The following is a 16,007-nucleotide window of genomic DNA, read 5'->3' as shown; positions in this document are numbered from 1 at the left end:
CATTTTATATAAGGGACTTGAGAATCCGCGTTCTTTGGTATCCACGGGGGGTCCCGGAACCAATCCCCCGCGGGTAAGGAGGGCCAACTGTACTGCTTTTGGCAAATGGAGCCTAGGTACTCAACAAAGCACCCCCCCCCCCCCCATTTACATTTGGCCTCACCACTGGGAGCACTGGATACAATCGACAACCTCACAGATTCACAGATGAAGTGTTGCCTCACCTGGAAAGACTGTTTGCGACCCTGAATGGAGATGAGGGAGGAGGTGAATGGGCAGGTGTAGCATTTCTGCCACTTGCAGGGATATGTGCCAGGAGGGAAATTAGGACAAGGGAATTGTGGAGGAAGTGATCTCTGTGGAAAATGGAGAAAGGCGTGTTTGGTGGTGGAATCCATTGAAAATGGTGGAAGTTGCAGAGAATGATGTGTTGAATGCAGAGGCTCATGGGATGGTAAGTGTTGAAGACGGGTGCACTGATGTAACAGTAGGAAAACAATTACTAATAAATCAAAAAAAAACTGGGAATAAGTCTCGTGGCATGACATGCCTTGTTGCCAGTTCTGGAGGTTTCAGTTCATACTGTTTTGTTAGGCATATCCTTGACAAATGTATATTGGTTCAATATGTTGCAAAATTACAGCTGTGCTTGTATAAAGAAAGTGTAATCACGCTCACTATGACTTGAGGAATTTACTTGGTGATTTATCTCACATATTTGCCTCATTCGGTCGAATCAGACAGATAATGGGTTAATTTCACACGGAGACTTTGCCAAGTATAGTGTGCAATTATCTGAAGAGGTTTTATTCCCTGCTTCCAAATGATGCCCAGCAATCCAATATAACTGAGGAAAAATATGTTTCAATTCTGAGTTCCAGCTGCTTCTGTTGTTTTCCTGCTAACTCGTCCTCCTGTGCCAGAAATGGGTAGGCAGGTTTACCCACAGGATTAGCTAAAATTCAAAGGCGTGCTGAAACCTCCAGATTAAACAACAAGACATGTGATAGCCACTAGCTTTTTGATTCATTAATAACTCTTTTCGCCACTATTACATCAACAAGCACTAAGGGGAGTCTGAGGGGGAGCTACATCACTCAGAGGATGACACAAATGTGGAATGAGCTGCTGGCTGAAGTGGTAGATGTGGGTTCAGCTGTGACACTTAAGATAAGTTCTATGACTCTATTGGTCTGAGTACAGGTCAATGGGACTAGGCAAATTAATGGTTTGGCACATAATAGATGGGCTGAATGGCCTTTTTCTGTGATGTAGTGTTCTGTGACTCTGACTCTTTTCTAAGTTTGGAGATAGGTGCATGGATGAGAGAGCTATGAGAAGCTAAGGTCTAGGTGGTAGCACTGGGCTGGCATAGCGTAGATATGCCTATGGGCCTGTTTCTGTGCTGTCATGCTCCATGACTCTTTGACCTCACTTGGCTGGCGGTGAGAGAAGTTCTCCCAGTCAGATCCTTCCTGCATGGTTGGAGTCTCACTCCCAAAGCACAATTCCCTTGAGGGACCCATTTGCATTTTCACTTAATTGGATTAGCACTCAGAAGTTTAGGGGCTAGTACGATCTTGGAAATACAAGGGACGAATTACAGATGAAATGCCTTTGGGATCGTGACAAGATAATCTATTTAGTGATGTTGAATGAGGGCTGGAAACTGAGTGAATGCCTCTGTTCTTTGATAGAGTCCAGTGGGTTATCTGAATATATCCAGGAGAATAATTGTGGTTCTGGTCTTGGTTCAAAAGTTATTTGAAAAATGGCATCATGAGACTGCCAAAAGCTCTCATCGGTATATTAGAGTGGCCGCCTAAACTTTGTGCTTAAAACTCTGGGTAGTACCTTGTGCCTACAAACTTCTGATTCTTTGATTAGCTACACTAGAGGGCAAATTTTTTTGCAAGTGTTGCTTCCTCAGAGAATTTTTTTTATTTATGATAGACCACTTGAAGCTGAACACAAATATAATTTCAGACAACTTCTATCATATAGGAATTTGGAAAGAAACAAGAAATTAATTGAATTGCATTGAATTCACTTTATTTCATACATCCTTCAAATACATGAGTAAAAATCTTTATGTTATGTCTCCATCTAAACGTGCAAGATGCAATTTATACTAATTTGTAATAAATAGTATGTACAACAGGACAGTCAACTTTTATTGAATATAATGCATTTAATACTAATGCTTTACAATAGTGCAACTAAGCTAAAAATGTTTTGTTGATGATTTTCATTTGGACACAGTGTCTGAGACTGCTTGCTTAAGTGTCCAACAATAATCAGCCAGCACTGATGAATTCCAGTTGTCCTGATACGATTTCTCCAAGGCCACAATGTTCTGGTGAAACCTTTCACCATGTTCGTCACTGACAGAGCCAACACTTGCAGGAAAGAAGTCTGAATGGGAATGCAGAAAATGAATTTTTAGTGACATATTGCTGTAGCTATCACAGATCCAGAGCTAGATCTCTTCACCTGGGTGATTTTCTAAAAGGTTGGCAACATGTCTCTTGTCAGAACATCAATGTTCAAATCCCACTTCAGCCACTAAACCAACACCCCATTTCCATTCTGAGAGTATTGGAATGTTTGAGTGGTGGATAAGGTGTTTAACTAAGAGTCCATCTAATCATTCAAGTGAAGGTAAGAGGTTGCGTGGTCCTAGAGAAAGCTACGTGGTCTAAGTGTCTTGTGCCACAGTTCTTCTCCATTTCACTCCATAGGTTGACTGTTAAATATGGTTTAAATGAGCTGTTGCATTTGCACCCACACTGATTACTTTTTATTGAATGGTTTTAAAGTATTTGGGGATACTGAGATTCAGAAAGTAAAGAAATGATTCATTTCTCTATAATCATGTTGTGGATTTAGTTAAAGTGAATTTACAAGAAAGGAAGGAATTTTTTTCTCCCGTTTCATATGGTAAACAAGTCCTTTCTTCAGCCATGAGTAGAAATCTTTGCCCACTATCACTTCTGCTACTTGTATACGTAGTTTATTGTCAGAAATGCTAACGAGGTTTATGTTAACTTGGAAACTCATTAAAACCTCTTTTGTTAGTGCAAGGGCAGTAGATATTTTGCACCATTTTGAACTTTTATTTTGTTTGGCTATGAAAATTAATTTTAAGCCATGAAGGACTAACTTGGTGGTGAGAAGGATTTGGGCTGGGTGCACAATGTTAACTGAGGGCAGCATCTCGTCTTTTTGCACTTGCTTCATGTTGAGGTGGGTCTGTCCCTATGCCTGGAGGTGTGGTTAATTCAGAACACTCACTTAGCATTGGTTTTTATGGAGAGAGCTCTCCATGAATGACCAGCCATGATGTCCTTCAGAATGAAGCAATGGCAGCAAGTTGTAAGTGATCTTCAACAGCCATATGGGATCATATGACAGCAGAGAGAATATGATGTTATTGTGGAATTAAAGTGGAAGATTTCCTGAAAGGATAGAAACCTGCCAAGTCTGTGAAGCCTCACAATAAATACAATACTCTTCCAAGAAGGAGCATGTTTCTCTGCATCGCCACTCTCCAGTTGGTGAATCTACTAGGTCATCTTTTACTTTCAGTAATGTGGTCTTGTATGCTTTATTCAGCCTAAATTTGAATTGCACCAAAAATGCTTCTTTAAGCAGATGCTTGTAATTTGGCTAATTCAAACAGTAGCGTGGATATTGGGTACAAGTTGATTAGGGAGTTAACATTGGCATGTGCTAAAGGTAATGCAGTCGTTATGGGAGATTTCAACATGCAGGTGAACTGGGAGAATCAGGTAGGTGCTGGACCCCAGGATAGGGAGTTTGTGGAGTGTCTAAGGGATGTATTTTTGGAACAGCTTGTGCTTGAGCCAACCAGGAACGAGGCTATTTTGGACTTGGTGATGTGTAATGAACAGGAATTGATAAGTGATCTTGAAGTAAAGGAGCCATTAGGAAGTAGTGATCATAACATGATAAGTTTTTATCTACAATTTGAGAGGGATAAGGGTAGATCAGAGGTGTCAGTGTTGCAATTAAATAAAGGAGACTACGGAGCCATGAGGGAAGAGCTGGCCAAAGTTAAATGGGCGGATGCCCTGGCAGGAAAGACAGTGGCAGATATTCTTGGGGATAATACAAAAGATGCAAAAGCAGTTCATTCCAATGAGAAGGAAGGATTCAAAGGGGAAGGGGCCACAGTGGTTGACAAAGGAAGTCAGAGATTGTATAGCATTAAAGAAAAAGAAGTATGACAGGGCTAAGATGAGTGGGAATACAGATAATTGGGAAAGTTTTAAGGAACAGCAGATCTTAACTAAAAAAGCAAAATGGAGAGAAAAAATCAGGTATGAGCTCAGTCTAGCCAGGAATATAAAAGGGGATAGCAAAAGCTTTTTTAGCTATGTGAAGAGAAAGAAGATAGTTAAGAACAATGTTGGCCCCTTGAAAAATGAATTGGGAGAAATTGTTATGGGAAACAGGGAAATGGCAGCAGAATTTAATGCGTACTTTAGATCTGTCTTCACCAGGGAGGACACAAGCAACCTCCCAGATGTATGGATGGGCCAGGGTCATAAGATATCAGAGGAATTGAGACAGATTGACATTAGGAAAGAAACTGTGATGAGTAGACTGGTAGGACTGAAGGCTAATAAATCCCCGGGTCCAGATGGTCTGTATCCGAGGGTTCTAAAAGAGGTGGCTCAGGAAATTGCGGATGCATTGGTAATCATTTTCCAATGTTCCTTAGATTCAGGATCAGTTCCTGAAGATTGGAGAGTGACTAATGTTATCCTACTTTTCAAGAAGGGAGGGAAGGAGAAAACAGAGAACTATCACCCTGTTAGCCTAACGTCAGTCGTGGGGAAGATGCTTGAGTCCATTATTAAGGACGAAATAGTGGCACATCTTGATGGCAGTAATAGGATTAGGCCAAGCCAGCATGGATTTACCAAGGGCAAATCATGCTTGACTAATCTGTTGGAGTTTTTTGAGAGTGTAACAGGGATGTTAGACGAGGGTAAGCCAGTGGATGTTGTGTACCTAGATTTTCAGAAGGCATTCGATAAGGTGCCACATAGGAGATTGGTGAGTAAAATCAGAGCTCATGGCATTGGGGGCAGGGTTTCAACATGGATAGAAAACTAGTTGGCAGATAGAAAGCAAAGGGTAGCAGTGAATGGGTGTTTCTCGGACTGGCTGGAGGGGACTAGTGGGGTACCACAGGGCTCTGTATTGGGACCACAGCTCTTTACGATTTATGTCAACGATTTAGATGAGGGCATTGAAAACTATATCAGCAAGTTTGCTGACGATACTAAACTGGGTGGCAGTGTGACATGCGAAGAGGACGTTAGGAGAATACAGGGAGACTTGGATAGGCTGGGTGAATGGGCAGATACTTGGCAGATGTCATTCAATGTGAATAAATGTGAAATTATCCACTTTGGAAGCAGGAACAAGAGGGCAGAGTATTGTCTGAACGGTGTAGAGTTAGGTAAGGGAGAAATGCAAAGAGACCTAGGAGTCCTAGTTCATCAGTCAATGAAGGTGAATGAGCAAGTGCAACAGGCAGTGAAGAGGGCAAAAGGAATGTTGGCCTTTATTACAAGGGGAATTAAGTACAAGAGCAAGGATGTCCTTTTGCATTTGTACAGGGCCCTGGTGAGACCACACCTGGAATATTGTGTACAGTTTTGGTCTCCAGGTTTGAAGAAGGACATTCTGGCAATTGAGGAAGTGCAGCGTAGATTCACTAGGTTGATTCCTGGGATGGCAGGGCTGTCTTACGCAGAGAGATTGGAGAGATTGGGCTTGTACACACTGGAATTGAGGAGATTGAGAGGGGATCTGATTGAAACGTTTAAGATAATTAAAGGATTTGATAGGATTGAGGCAGGAAATATGTTCCAGATGTTGGGAGAGTCCAGTACCAGAGGGCATGGATTGAGAATAAGAGGTCAGTTATTTAAAACAGAGTTGAGGAAGAACTTCTTCTCCCAGAGAGTTGTGGAGGTGTGGAATGCACTGCCTCGGAAGACGGTGGAGGCCAATTCTCTGGATGCTTTCAAGAAGGAGCTAGATAGATATCTGATGGATAGGGGAATCAAGGGATATGGGGACAAGGCAGGGACTGGGTATTGATAGTGAATGATCAGCCATGATCTCAGAATGGCGGTGCAGACTCGAGGGGCCGAATGGTCTACTTCTGCACCTATTGTCTATTGTCTATTGTCAAACAAATAATTGGACTCAGCAGGAGTTGGCTATTAATTACTGCAGATAGAATGATAGCGATTTGTGACCATTGCATTGTAATTGAAGCTCATTACACAGCAAATATCAAGAGTGCAACTCTGAAATTGAGAATCAACAGGACAAGAGAATGAAGAAGATTGACTTTCCTTAGTTTTTGAAAAAAAAATGATAATTCATAAAAATATACACAAATACACAACAGTACATTTTACAGTACATTTTACAGAACAGTACGTTCTATATACAAAGCACCAATACCACTCGTGGCCACGTTGCACGATATACTCATGTGTTTGTGAGGCTTTTACACAGGATCCTGCTCCTCAGTGTCCAGCTGAGACAGGACCTTAGACTGCTGTCCTTCCCCACAAAACACTTTTGCACTGGTTGCACCAAGCTTCAGTCTGACTCTCATCACACCTCTGCAGCCTGGACTGAGCCAGTTGGCAGCATTCCCTTTCAGTCATCTCATCCAGGAAACCCAACAAGTTTCAGCCAGATCAAATTGCATCTGTCACCTGGTTGATTATCTTCTAGTGACAGTTAATGTTTATCTTGGTACGCAATCCTTGAAACAACAGTCAGAAACTCCTCTCTTAAGCAGCTGCTTGGGATGAATCTTTGAATCCTTTTCCAGAACTTCTTTGCACGATCCACAGAGTGTGCGATCACCTCATCCTCGTGGATATCTTGAGGGAAATGTGCATTGGGAATGAGATTCTGATCATGCAGGAAGGATTTGATAGGGAGCATCCCCACTCTCTGGCAGCCAAGCAATATATGAGCAATATATGTCAGTGAGTTTTTGTGATGAAGCGTTCTGCCAAATGTTTTTAACCATCTTAGTGAGTTAAATTCGTCTCTGGGGCACGGATAGGCATGTTAGTTCCTCTAAGTCAGGGGTTGGCAACCCGCGGCTCCGGAGCCGCATGTGGCTCTTTCATCTCTGTGCTGTGGCTCCCCGTGGTTTGTTAGTTTTTGAAATGTAATTCGAAATTTGAAGATTATGGTGATCTTGTACAATCTAAATAAAACGTTGTGGAGACCCCATTTCCTGGCACATCCGAACCGGCTCACAATTAGCCACCATTCCGGCTAAGGGAGATAGCCTATGGGGGTTTGTGAGTACGTGTCTTTTGGAGCATCCGCGCCCATGGGGACGGGTTGAGGGAAGCTTTAAAGCAAGGCTGTTTAGTTCGAATAAAGTTATCTTTGACTGCAGTGTTGTTATTTTAGCGCTGCGTGTAGCACACTGCTACAACGTGTTTTTTTATCGCTATTAATATACATCACCACTGCCAATGCCTGACACCCGCCAGTGCGCGCTTTCTTTTAATTCTTCTATCCAAGGTAGGCTTTCTTTCTTTCTTTCTTTCTAAATCTTTTTATTATTATTAGTAATATGGACAGAATACAAATGATATATTGATAAAGAAATTACAAACATACAAATACCATTACATATGAAAAAAAAACATAAACAATAGTTACAATATAAATGAGTTTACCAAGTCATAAGCCATACAATATATGTATGAACATGGTAAGTCTAAATATTTCATAATATATGATATAAAAAAAACAGAAAAAAGAAAGAAAAAATATATATATATGCAAACTAGCTAATCTACTAATCTAACAACAAGTAATATAGAAGAAAAAGGAAGCAAAAAAAAGAGAGAAAAAAAAGGGGGCTGTTTATAATATCTCAAAAGAATAAATATTCATCAATGCCGTCACCTCTGGTCCTCTCAACATACATAAGCTAAAAGCTGGGAAATCAAATGAACTTGGAACAGGGTCATATTACATCATATGAAAATGTTGAATAAATGGTCTCCATAACTTTTCAAATTTAATAGAAAAACACCACTTCTAATTTTTTCTAAATTTAATCATAACATAGTTTGAGAGAACCAATTAAATACAGTGGGAAGATTAATTTCCTTCCAATTCAGCAAAATAGATCTTCTAGCCATCAGAGTTAAAAATGCAATCATTCGACGGGCAGAAGAAGATAAATGCAGTGAGTCTAACATTGGTAAACCAAAAATTGCGGTAATAGGATGAGGTTGTAAATCAATATTCAAAACCGCAGAAATAATATCAAAAATATCTTTCCAATATTTTTCCAAAAATGGACAAGACCAAAACATATGAGTTAAAGACGCAATTTCAGATTGACATCTATCACAGATAGGACTAATATGAGAGTAAAAATGAGCTAATTTATCCTTGGACATATGGGCCCTATGTACGACCTTAAATTGTGTTAATGAATGTTTGGCACATATCGATGATGTATTAACTAATTGAAGAATTCTATCCCAATTCTCACTAGAAATAATAAGGTTAAGCTCTCTTTCCCAATCCTTTTTGGTCTTATAAAGGGGCTCTGAACGTATCTTCATAATTATATTATAAGGTTTTGAAATAAGCCCTTTTTGAAAAGGGTCTAATTCAAATAAATTCTCCAAAATATCTCAAGGCACAAAATTTGGAAACGTAGGGAGTACAGAACTTAAAAAATGTCTAATCTGTAAATATCTAAAAAAATGAAATCTAGGCAAGTTATATTTGTTGGATAATTGCTCAAAAGACATAAAACAATTGTCCAAAAATAAATCAGAAAATCTTAGTAATCCCTTAGTTTTCCAAGCCGAATAAGCTTGATCTATAATGGAAGGGTGGAAAAAACAATTAGATACAGTAGGACTATTTAAAACGAATTGAGTCAACCCAAAAAATCTCCGAAATTGAAACCATATACGTAAAGTATGTTTAACTATCGGGTTGTCAATTCGTTTCGGCAATTTAGAAAGAGCAAAAGGGAGAGAAGTCCCTAAAATAGAACCCAAAGCATAAGCTGATACAGATTTAATTTCTAAACTCACCCAACGAGGGCCGAAAGATCCACCCCCATCTTTCAACCAGCATAACAAGTATCTAATATTAACTGCCCAATAATAAAATCTGAAATTAGGTAATGCTAACCCGCCTTCCTTTTTTGTCTTCTGTAAATATATTTTACCTAACCTGGGATTTTTATTCTGCCATATATATGAAGAAATTTTTGAATCAACATTAGTAAAAAAAGATTTCGGAATAAAAATTGGTATCGCTTGAAAAATATATAAAAACTTAGGTAAAATAACCATCTTAATAGCATCAATCCTCCCTCTTAGGGATAAAGATAATGGTGACCACTTAGTAAACAAACCTTTAATCTGATCAATTAAGAGTAAAAAAGTAAATCTAAATAAATCTTTATGGTTTTTTGTGATTTTGATCCCTAAATAAATAAAAGAATCATTAACTAATTTAAAAGGTAAATTTCCATAAATTGGGACCTGTTTATTCAAAGGAAACAATTCACTTTTATTAAGATTTAACTTATACCCAGAAAACTCACTAAATTGAGCCAGTAATGATAAAACTGCTGGGATGGATTTCTCCAGGTTAGAAATGAATAGTAATAAATCATCAGCATACAAAGATAACTTATGAATGTCTGTCCCACGATTAATACCCAAAATATCCTGTGATTGTCTGATGGCAATTGCCAAAGGTTCTAAGGCGATGTTAAATAGTAATGGACTAAGAGGACATCCTTGTCTAGTGCCCCGAAATAGGCGAAAAAAGGGAGATCTTTGATTATCGGTAAACACTGAGGCTACTGGAGTATGATAAATCAATTTAATCCATGATATAAATATCGGACTAAAATTAAACTTCTCCAACACATTAAATAAGTAAGGCCATTCAACTCTATCAAATGCTTTCTCCGCATCTAATGAAATCACGCATTCTGAGGTGTCATGTGAGGGAGTATAAACAATATTCAACAATCTCCTAATGTTAAAAAAAGAATAGCGATTTTTAATAAAACCGATTTGATCTTCTGAAATAATTTTGGGTAATACCTTCTCCAATCTAGATGCCAGTAACTTGGAAAAAATCTTGGAGTCTACATTCAATAAAGATATTGGTCTACAGGAAGTACAGTTAGTAGGGTCTTTATCTTTCTTCAATATTAGAGAAATGGAAGCTCTATAAAAAGATTGTGGCAAATTCCACAATCTAATAGCTTCCTCAAAAACCTTACATAACCAAGGGGAAAGAGTAGCGGAAAAAAATTTTAAAAATTCAACTGTATAGCCATCTGGACCCGGTGCTTTCCCAGAATTCATTGAGGAAATAGCCCCTTTAATTTCTACATCCGTAATAGTATCCAATATTGAAAGATCATCAGATGATAATCTTGGAAAATTTAATTTCCCAAGAAAATCATACATGGTATTATGATCTTGAGGAAATTCAGATTGATACAGGGAGGTATAGAAGTCTTGAAATGCCTTATTTATCTCATCATGATTAACTGTCAAATTCCCATTCTGCTGACAAATCTTAGTGATTTGACGTTTAACCAAAGCATTCTTCAGTTGACTAGCTAACAGTTTACCAGATTTATCACTATGTATATAAAAATCAGATCTAGTTTTCATTAATTGATTTTCAATCGAGGATGTAAGTAATAAACTATGTTCCATTTGAAGTTCAACCCTTTGTTTGTAAAGCTCCTTACTAGGAGCAATCGAATATTTCTTATCAATCTCTTTAATTTTATCAACCAATAAAAGAGTTTCCGTCTTAGTACGTTTCCTCAAACCAACAGAATAAGAAATAATCTGTCCACGTATATACGCTTTAAAAGTGTCCCAAAGTGTTCCGCAGGAGATATCATCTGTAGAATTAGTTGAAAAGAAGAAGTCGATCTGCTCCTCCATAAATTTTATAAAGTCTGAGTCTTGCAATAAGGTAGAGTCAAATCGCCATTGTCTGGCATTAGAAGCTGTATCCGTAAATTTCATAGAAAGTAAAAATGGAGCATGATCAGAGATAGCTATAATATCATAGTTACAACCGATTACCAATGGAATAAAACAAGAGTCTACAAAAAAATAATCAATTCTCGAATAAGAGTGATAAACATGTGAGAAAAAAGAAAACTCTTTGTCTTTAGGATGCCAAAATCTCCAAACATCAAAAACTCCATTGTCAGTCAAAAAAGAGTTAATACAAGTGGCCGACTTATTAGGTAAAGTCTGAATAGTTAAAGATTTATCCATCAAAGGATTTAAACAACAATTAAAGTCACCACCCATTATTAACTTATATTCATTTAGATTGGGTAAAGAGGTAAATAAGGACTTAAAAAAGTCAGGACAATCCACATTTGGAGCGTAAACATTAACCAAAGCAACCTTTTTATTACAAAGTAAGCCCATAATTAACAAAAATCTACCATTCAGATCCGAAAAAATATGTTGAACAAATGGAATAGAGGAGTCAATAAAAATTGGAACTCCTTTTACTTTAGCGTTCGAATTTGCCTGATACTGTTGACCCCACCAAAATCTAAAAAAATGAAATTTGTCCTCCTTCCTCACATGAGTTTCTTGTCCAAAAATGATATAAGCATTAAGTCTTTGGAATACTTTGAAAATCATCTTTCGTTTGATTGGATGATTTAAGCCATTAGTATTCCAAGACACAAAATTAATGGTCTGAGCCATAATTCTAAAATCAACCCTTTGGTATAGAAAGGGTTAACCAACTTGTAAACTCATGCACCCGGAAGAGGAACAAAAATAAAGGGAAGACCCAGAAGTGACGACAACACAGACATATTTGAAGTTCAAAAACACCCCAAATAAAAAAACTAACACAAACTGATGCAAAAAAGATAGAATAAGGAAACAGACCATCCCCCCACCCCCCAAGAAAAAGAGAAAAGGCCAAAATATGACTTAAAAAAGGAAAGAATAAAAGAATAAGACTAATTCTACCCCCATGTCAGCTGAAGAACACTCCATATATAAAGGATATATATAAAAGAATCACCCCAACTTTAAAAAATTAAAATTGCTATAATAAAAACCATATTTCTAAGAATAGTTAGTTGTAAAAAAATAAGAATATAGTCACTAAAAAAAATTATAAATCGGGCTCTAGCCCAGACAAAAAAAAAATATTTAAACTATGATAAGCGATGCATTGTAGGAAGAAGACGAAAGAAAGAAAAAAATAACGCCATCTTAAGCAAAACCAAAAATCTTTTTCAAAAAACCACCATCTTAATCAAAAAAAAATTCACCTTCAAAGAATTAAAAATATACCAATGGACAAGAATGTAGTATAATGGTTAAAATGTATAAGGCAAAACAATTGATATAACGAAAACACCCTTTAACTTAAGTATAAAGTATAGGATGAACCTACACCAATAACCAGAGGTTAATTCTGGTTTAAGAAAGCGAGAACCATCTTACACGATCAGAATCGTTCATTTATTAGAGACCGGTGTCTGTAGCAGTAGGGAAGTTCTTCTCCAGATAATTTCTCGCTTCTGAAGTTGAAAGAAAAACCTGTCGCGGAGCATTCGACGGAGAGATCCGAAGCTTCGCAGGATATAGGAGCACAGGTTTCAGATTTTTCTCATAACATTCAGCCATCAACAGTTTAAAAAGAAGCCTTTTTTTTAAAAGGTCAGGGCTAAAGTCTTCGACCAGACGGAAGCAGTAATCTTTGAATTTAACCATTCCAGCCCAACGAGCTGCATGTATAAGTTGTTCTTTGTCGTGTACATAATGGAACCGGACAATTACAACCGAAGGTTTGTCTGTAGCACTCGGTGATCGACGTCGAATTCTATGTGCCCGATCCAATAAAGGAGGGTTATTCGGGAAAATCGTCGGAAACGCTTCTTTTAAAAGTTGAGCAAAATATTTCGAAGGGTCATCTTTTTCTATGCCGTCTGGAAGACCTAGTATATGTAGGTTCTGTCTTCTGGACCAATTCTCAAATTCGTCACTCTTAGCTTTAAGGGCTTCCATCAGCCTAATGGTCGAAATTAAATCCTGTTGCAGTTTTTCAATAGTCAAATCTCGCTTCCGAGCATCTTCTTGCAGAGACGCGATAAGAGCTTGTTGCTGGTTAATTACTGAATCCGTCTTAACCATGTACTCTTGAAAAGCCTTTATATCTTCTTCAAAAAATTATTGTAGTTGATCAACTTTTTTGTCCAAAACCTCCATAAACAATTCATAAGTTAATTGAGTTTGTTGTGGCGGAGCCTGCTTCTTTCCATTACCGTTCGGATTGCATCCCTTAGACCTGAGAGACATTTCTGTTTGCATATCTTCAAAAGTTCACAACAAACTCTTGGCAGTAAGTTCAAAAAAAAAATTAACAAAGAAACTTTCGGTATAGGTAAAAATAAGCTGAATAAGGGTGATCAAAAGTTTAAAAAAAAGTAAAGGTTATGGAGCGAATCCAAAACAGTACCCACTCCATGAGCGTCTCCAGCTGAGTCCAAGGTAGGCTAACTATGGAGTAACCTTCAACCCAACGTCTTTTTTTTGGAGTTCAAAATGTTTTTGTTGCATGCAGAAATGTAATTTCGTTTTCTCTGCAGGAGTTCATCAATTTCATAAATGCAACACATTATAGTTTGTTTATACATAGCATAAAGGCAAAAAAAACAGTTGTATGCAGTGTTATTTCATTTTAAATGTCAAACGGGTTTTGTGGCTCTCAGTGTTTTCTTTTCTGTGGGAAATGGTCCATATTGACTCGTTCAGTGGTAAACATTGCCTACCCCTGCTTTAAGTTAATGGCTGGTCCAGACTCTCTCATTCACTGTCATCTAAAACCTGTGTGATAAAGGACAGGAAGTTTTTGGAGTACCTTTCTGTCATACAAATTAGAATACAAGGACTTAAAGATCATGTGTTGTAAAGTCCCTAGTACCACCTTGTACGACCTAATCCCTGTTCCAAATGGAGGCTGCAGTTATACTCTGTACTGAAACTACTTCACAATGGTAACACATCCTAAGGTTGTTTAATATTTAAGTGGAAAAATTTTTTCAAATGCAGCCATTTTAACAACTATTGGTGCAGGGCATGTTCTGTAGGCATGTTTACATTTGATTGCAGTCAATAATGTTTTGAAAGGCTGTGTACAAGTAGGTGTTTGCTCTAACTTGTGAGTTTAGTCAAGACTTGCTGTAAAATATTTTAATGCTTAAATACAGAAAATGAAGTTATACAGAGAAATGAAATCCTGAATTTCAAAGATGGTAAGTAAAATACAGAAAAGGCACTACTTGTGGTGAAAGAAGCAGTTAACATTGCAAGTCACAGTGCTACTTCCTTTTAATGCTGCCAATACAGGAATTATAGTTCTCCTTGACTCTGTGATTTGTCTATTTAGTTTCAAAGTCATGAAGGCTATAGAGAGACAGAAAGCACTATAGGAAACATTGTTCCATTTCTTTTAGAGAAAACTTTATTTACTTATTTTTCAAATTGTTATCCCTTGCAAGGATGTTTTACAGCACTTCTAGAGAACTCATGAACACCAAGCTCTCTCCCTCCCGAAGACCAGGCACATATCCTCACAAGTAGACTGGGCAGCTGGCCCACTGCCTGCAGCTGCAGCCTCTCACATTCTATGTAAATATGAAATACTGAGTCCTTCAGGTGGAACAAATGGCTGGCGGCCTGGGAGCCCGTGAGCCAACTTAAAACCATCTCTGTGAACACTCCAGCCTATAACCATGTAATAGGTTAATAACCATGTCTCTCCTGCATAGAGAGACCTCCAATGGGGACTGTATTGGTGGAACGTACTGTGGTGGCATGTCCAACTGATGGGCAAGTGTGAAGACGTGGGAGTGTTGACAATGAAGACAATTATACTGAGATCATTGTTCTGTGCACAGGTACATTGAGTACAGTGAATAACTTGCAGCAGCATCACAGCATGCAGATTCAGACAACGTATGAACAATAATTATATACAAGAAATACAAAACAATAAGAAAAAAGAATGTGCAAAACAAAGCTACCAGTGGGAACACCAGTGCCTTTGAGCAGAAAATCCTACAAATGGTAGTGAATTTGGCCCAATACATCATAGGTAAAACCCTCTCAACCATTGAGCACATCTATAACCATGTATATAACAATTACAGCATGGAAACAGGCCATTTCGGCCCTTCTAGTCAGTGCCGAATGCTTACTCTCACCTAGTCCCACCGACCTGCACTCAGCCCATAACCCTCCATTCCTTTCCTGTCCTTATACGTATCCAATTTTTCTTTTTAATGACAATATCGAACCTGCCTCTACCACTTCTACTGGAAGCTCGTTCCACACAGCTACCACTCTTTGATTAAAGAAGTTCCCCCTCATGTTACCCCTAAACATTTGCACCTTAACACTCAACTCATGTCCTCTTGTTTGAATCTCCCCTACTCTCAATGGAAAAACCCTATCCACGTCAACTCTATCTATCCCCCTCATAATTTTAAATCTACATGAAATGTTGCTGTAGAAAAGCAGCATCCATCATCAGAGATCCTCACCACCCAGGCCATGCTCTCTTCTCACTGCTGCCATCAGGTAGAAGGTACAAGAACCTCAGGTCTCACGCCACCACGTTCAAGAATAGTTTCTACTCCTCAACCATCAAGCCCTTGAACAAAAAGGAATAGGTACACTCACTTAAGGCTTCTGTTATATTGTTGTTTCATACTATTTATTTATATCTGCATTTGGAGAGTTTGTTTACAACTTATACAGGTTTCCCCCGCAATCCGAAGGTAGAGCATTCCTGTGAAATTGCTTGTAAATGAAAATGTCACAAAGCGAAGAAGCAATTACCATTAATTTATATGGGAAAAA

At 38.2% G+C, this 16,007-nt stretch overlaps 1 protein-coding gene across 2 annotated transcripts in view; it reads left to right on the top strand.

The window, feature by feature from the left end:
• The window catches only part of nedd9 (neural precursor cell expressed, developmentally down-regulated 9), a 131,202-nt gene that overhangs the window by 50,630 nt on the left and 64,565 nt on the right, over positions 1-16,007 (top strand). The window contains exon 2 of one of the 2 annotated variants that reach the window (XM_059945574.1): positions 14,915-15,043. The exons of the other annotated variant lie outside the window; for it this stretch is intronic. Within the exon in view, the coding sequence (XP_059801557.1) occupies positions 14,915-15,043 (129 nt within the window). The remainder of the gene's footprint in view (positions 1-14,914; positions 15,044-16,007) is intronic. 2 annotated transcript variants of the gene reach the window in all.

Source organism: Hypanus sabinus, chromosome 20 (genome assembly GCF_030144855.1).
Source record: "Hypanus sabinus isolate sHypSab1 chromosome 20, sHypSab1.hap1, whole genome shotgun sequence".
NCBI lineage: Eukaryota > Metazoa > Chordata > Chondrichthyes > Myliobatiformes > Dasyatidae > Hypanus > Hypanus sabinus.
The sequence above is the reverse complement of the archived record's forward strand: the minus strand, read 5'-3'. Positions and strand labels throughout refer to the sequence as shown.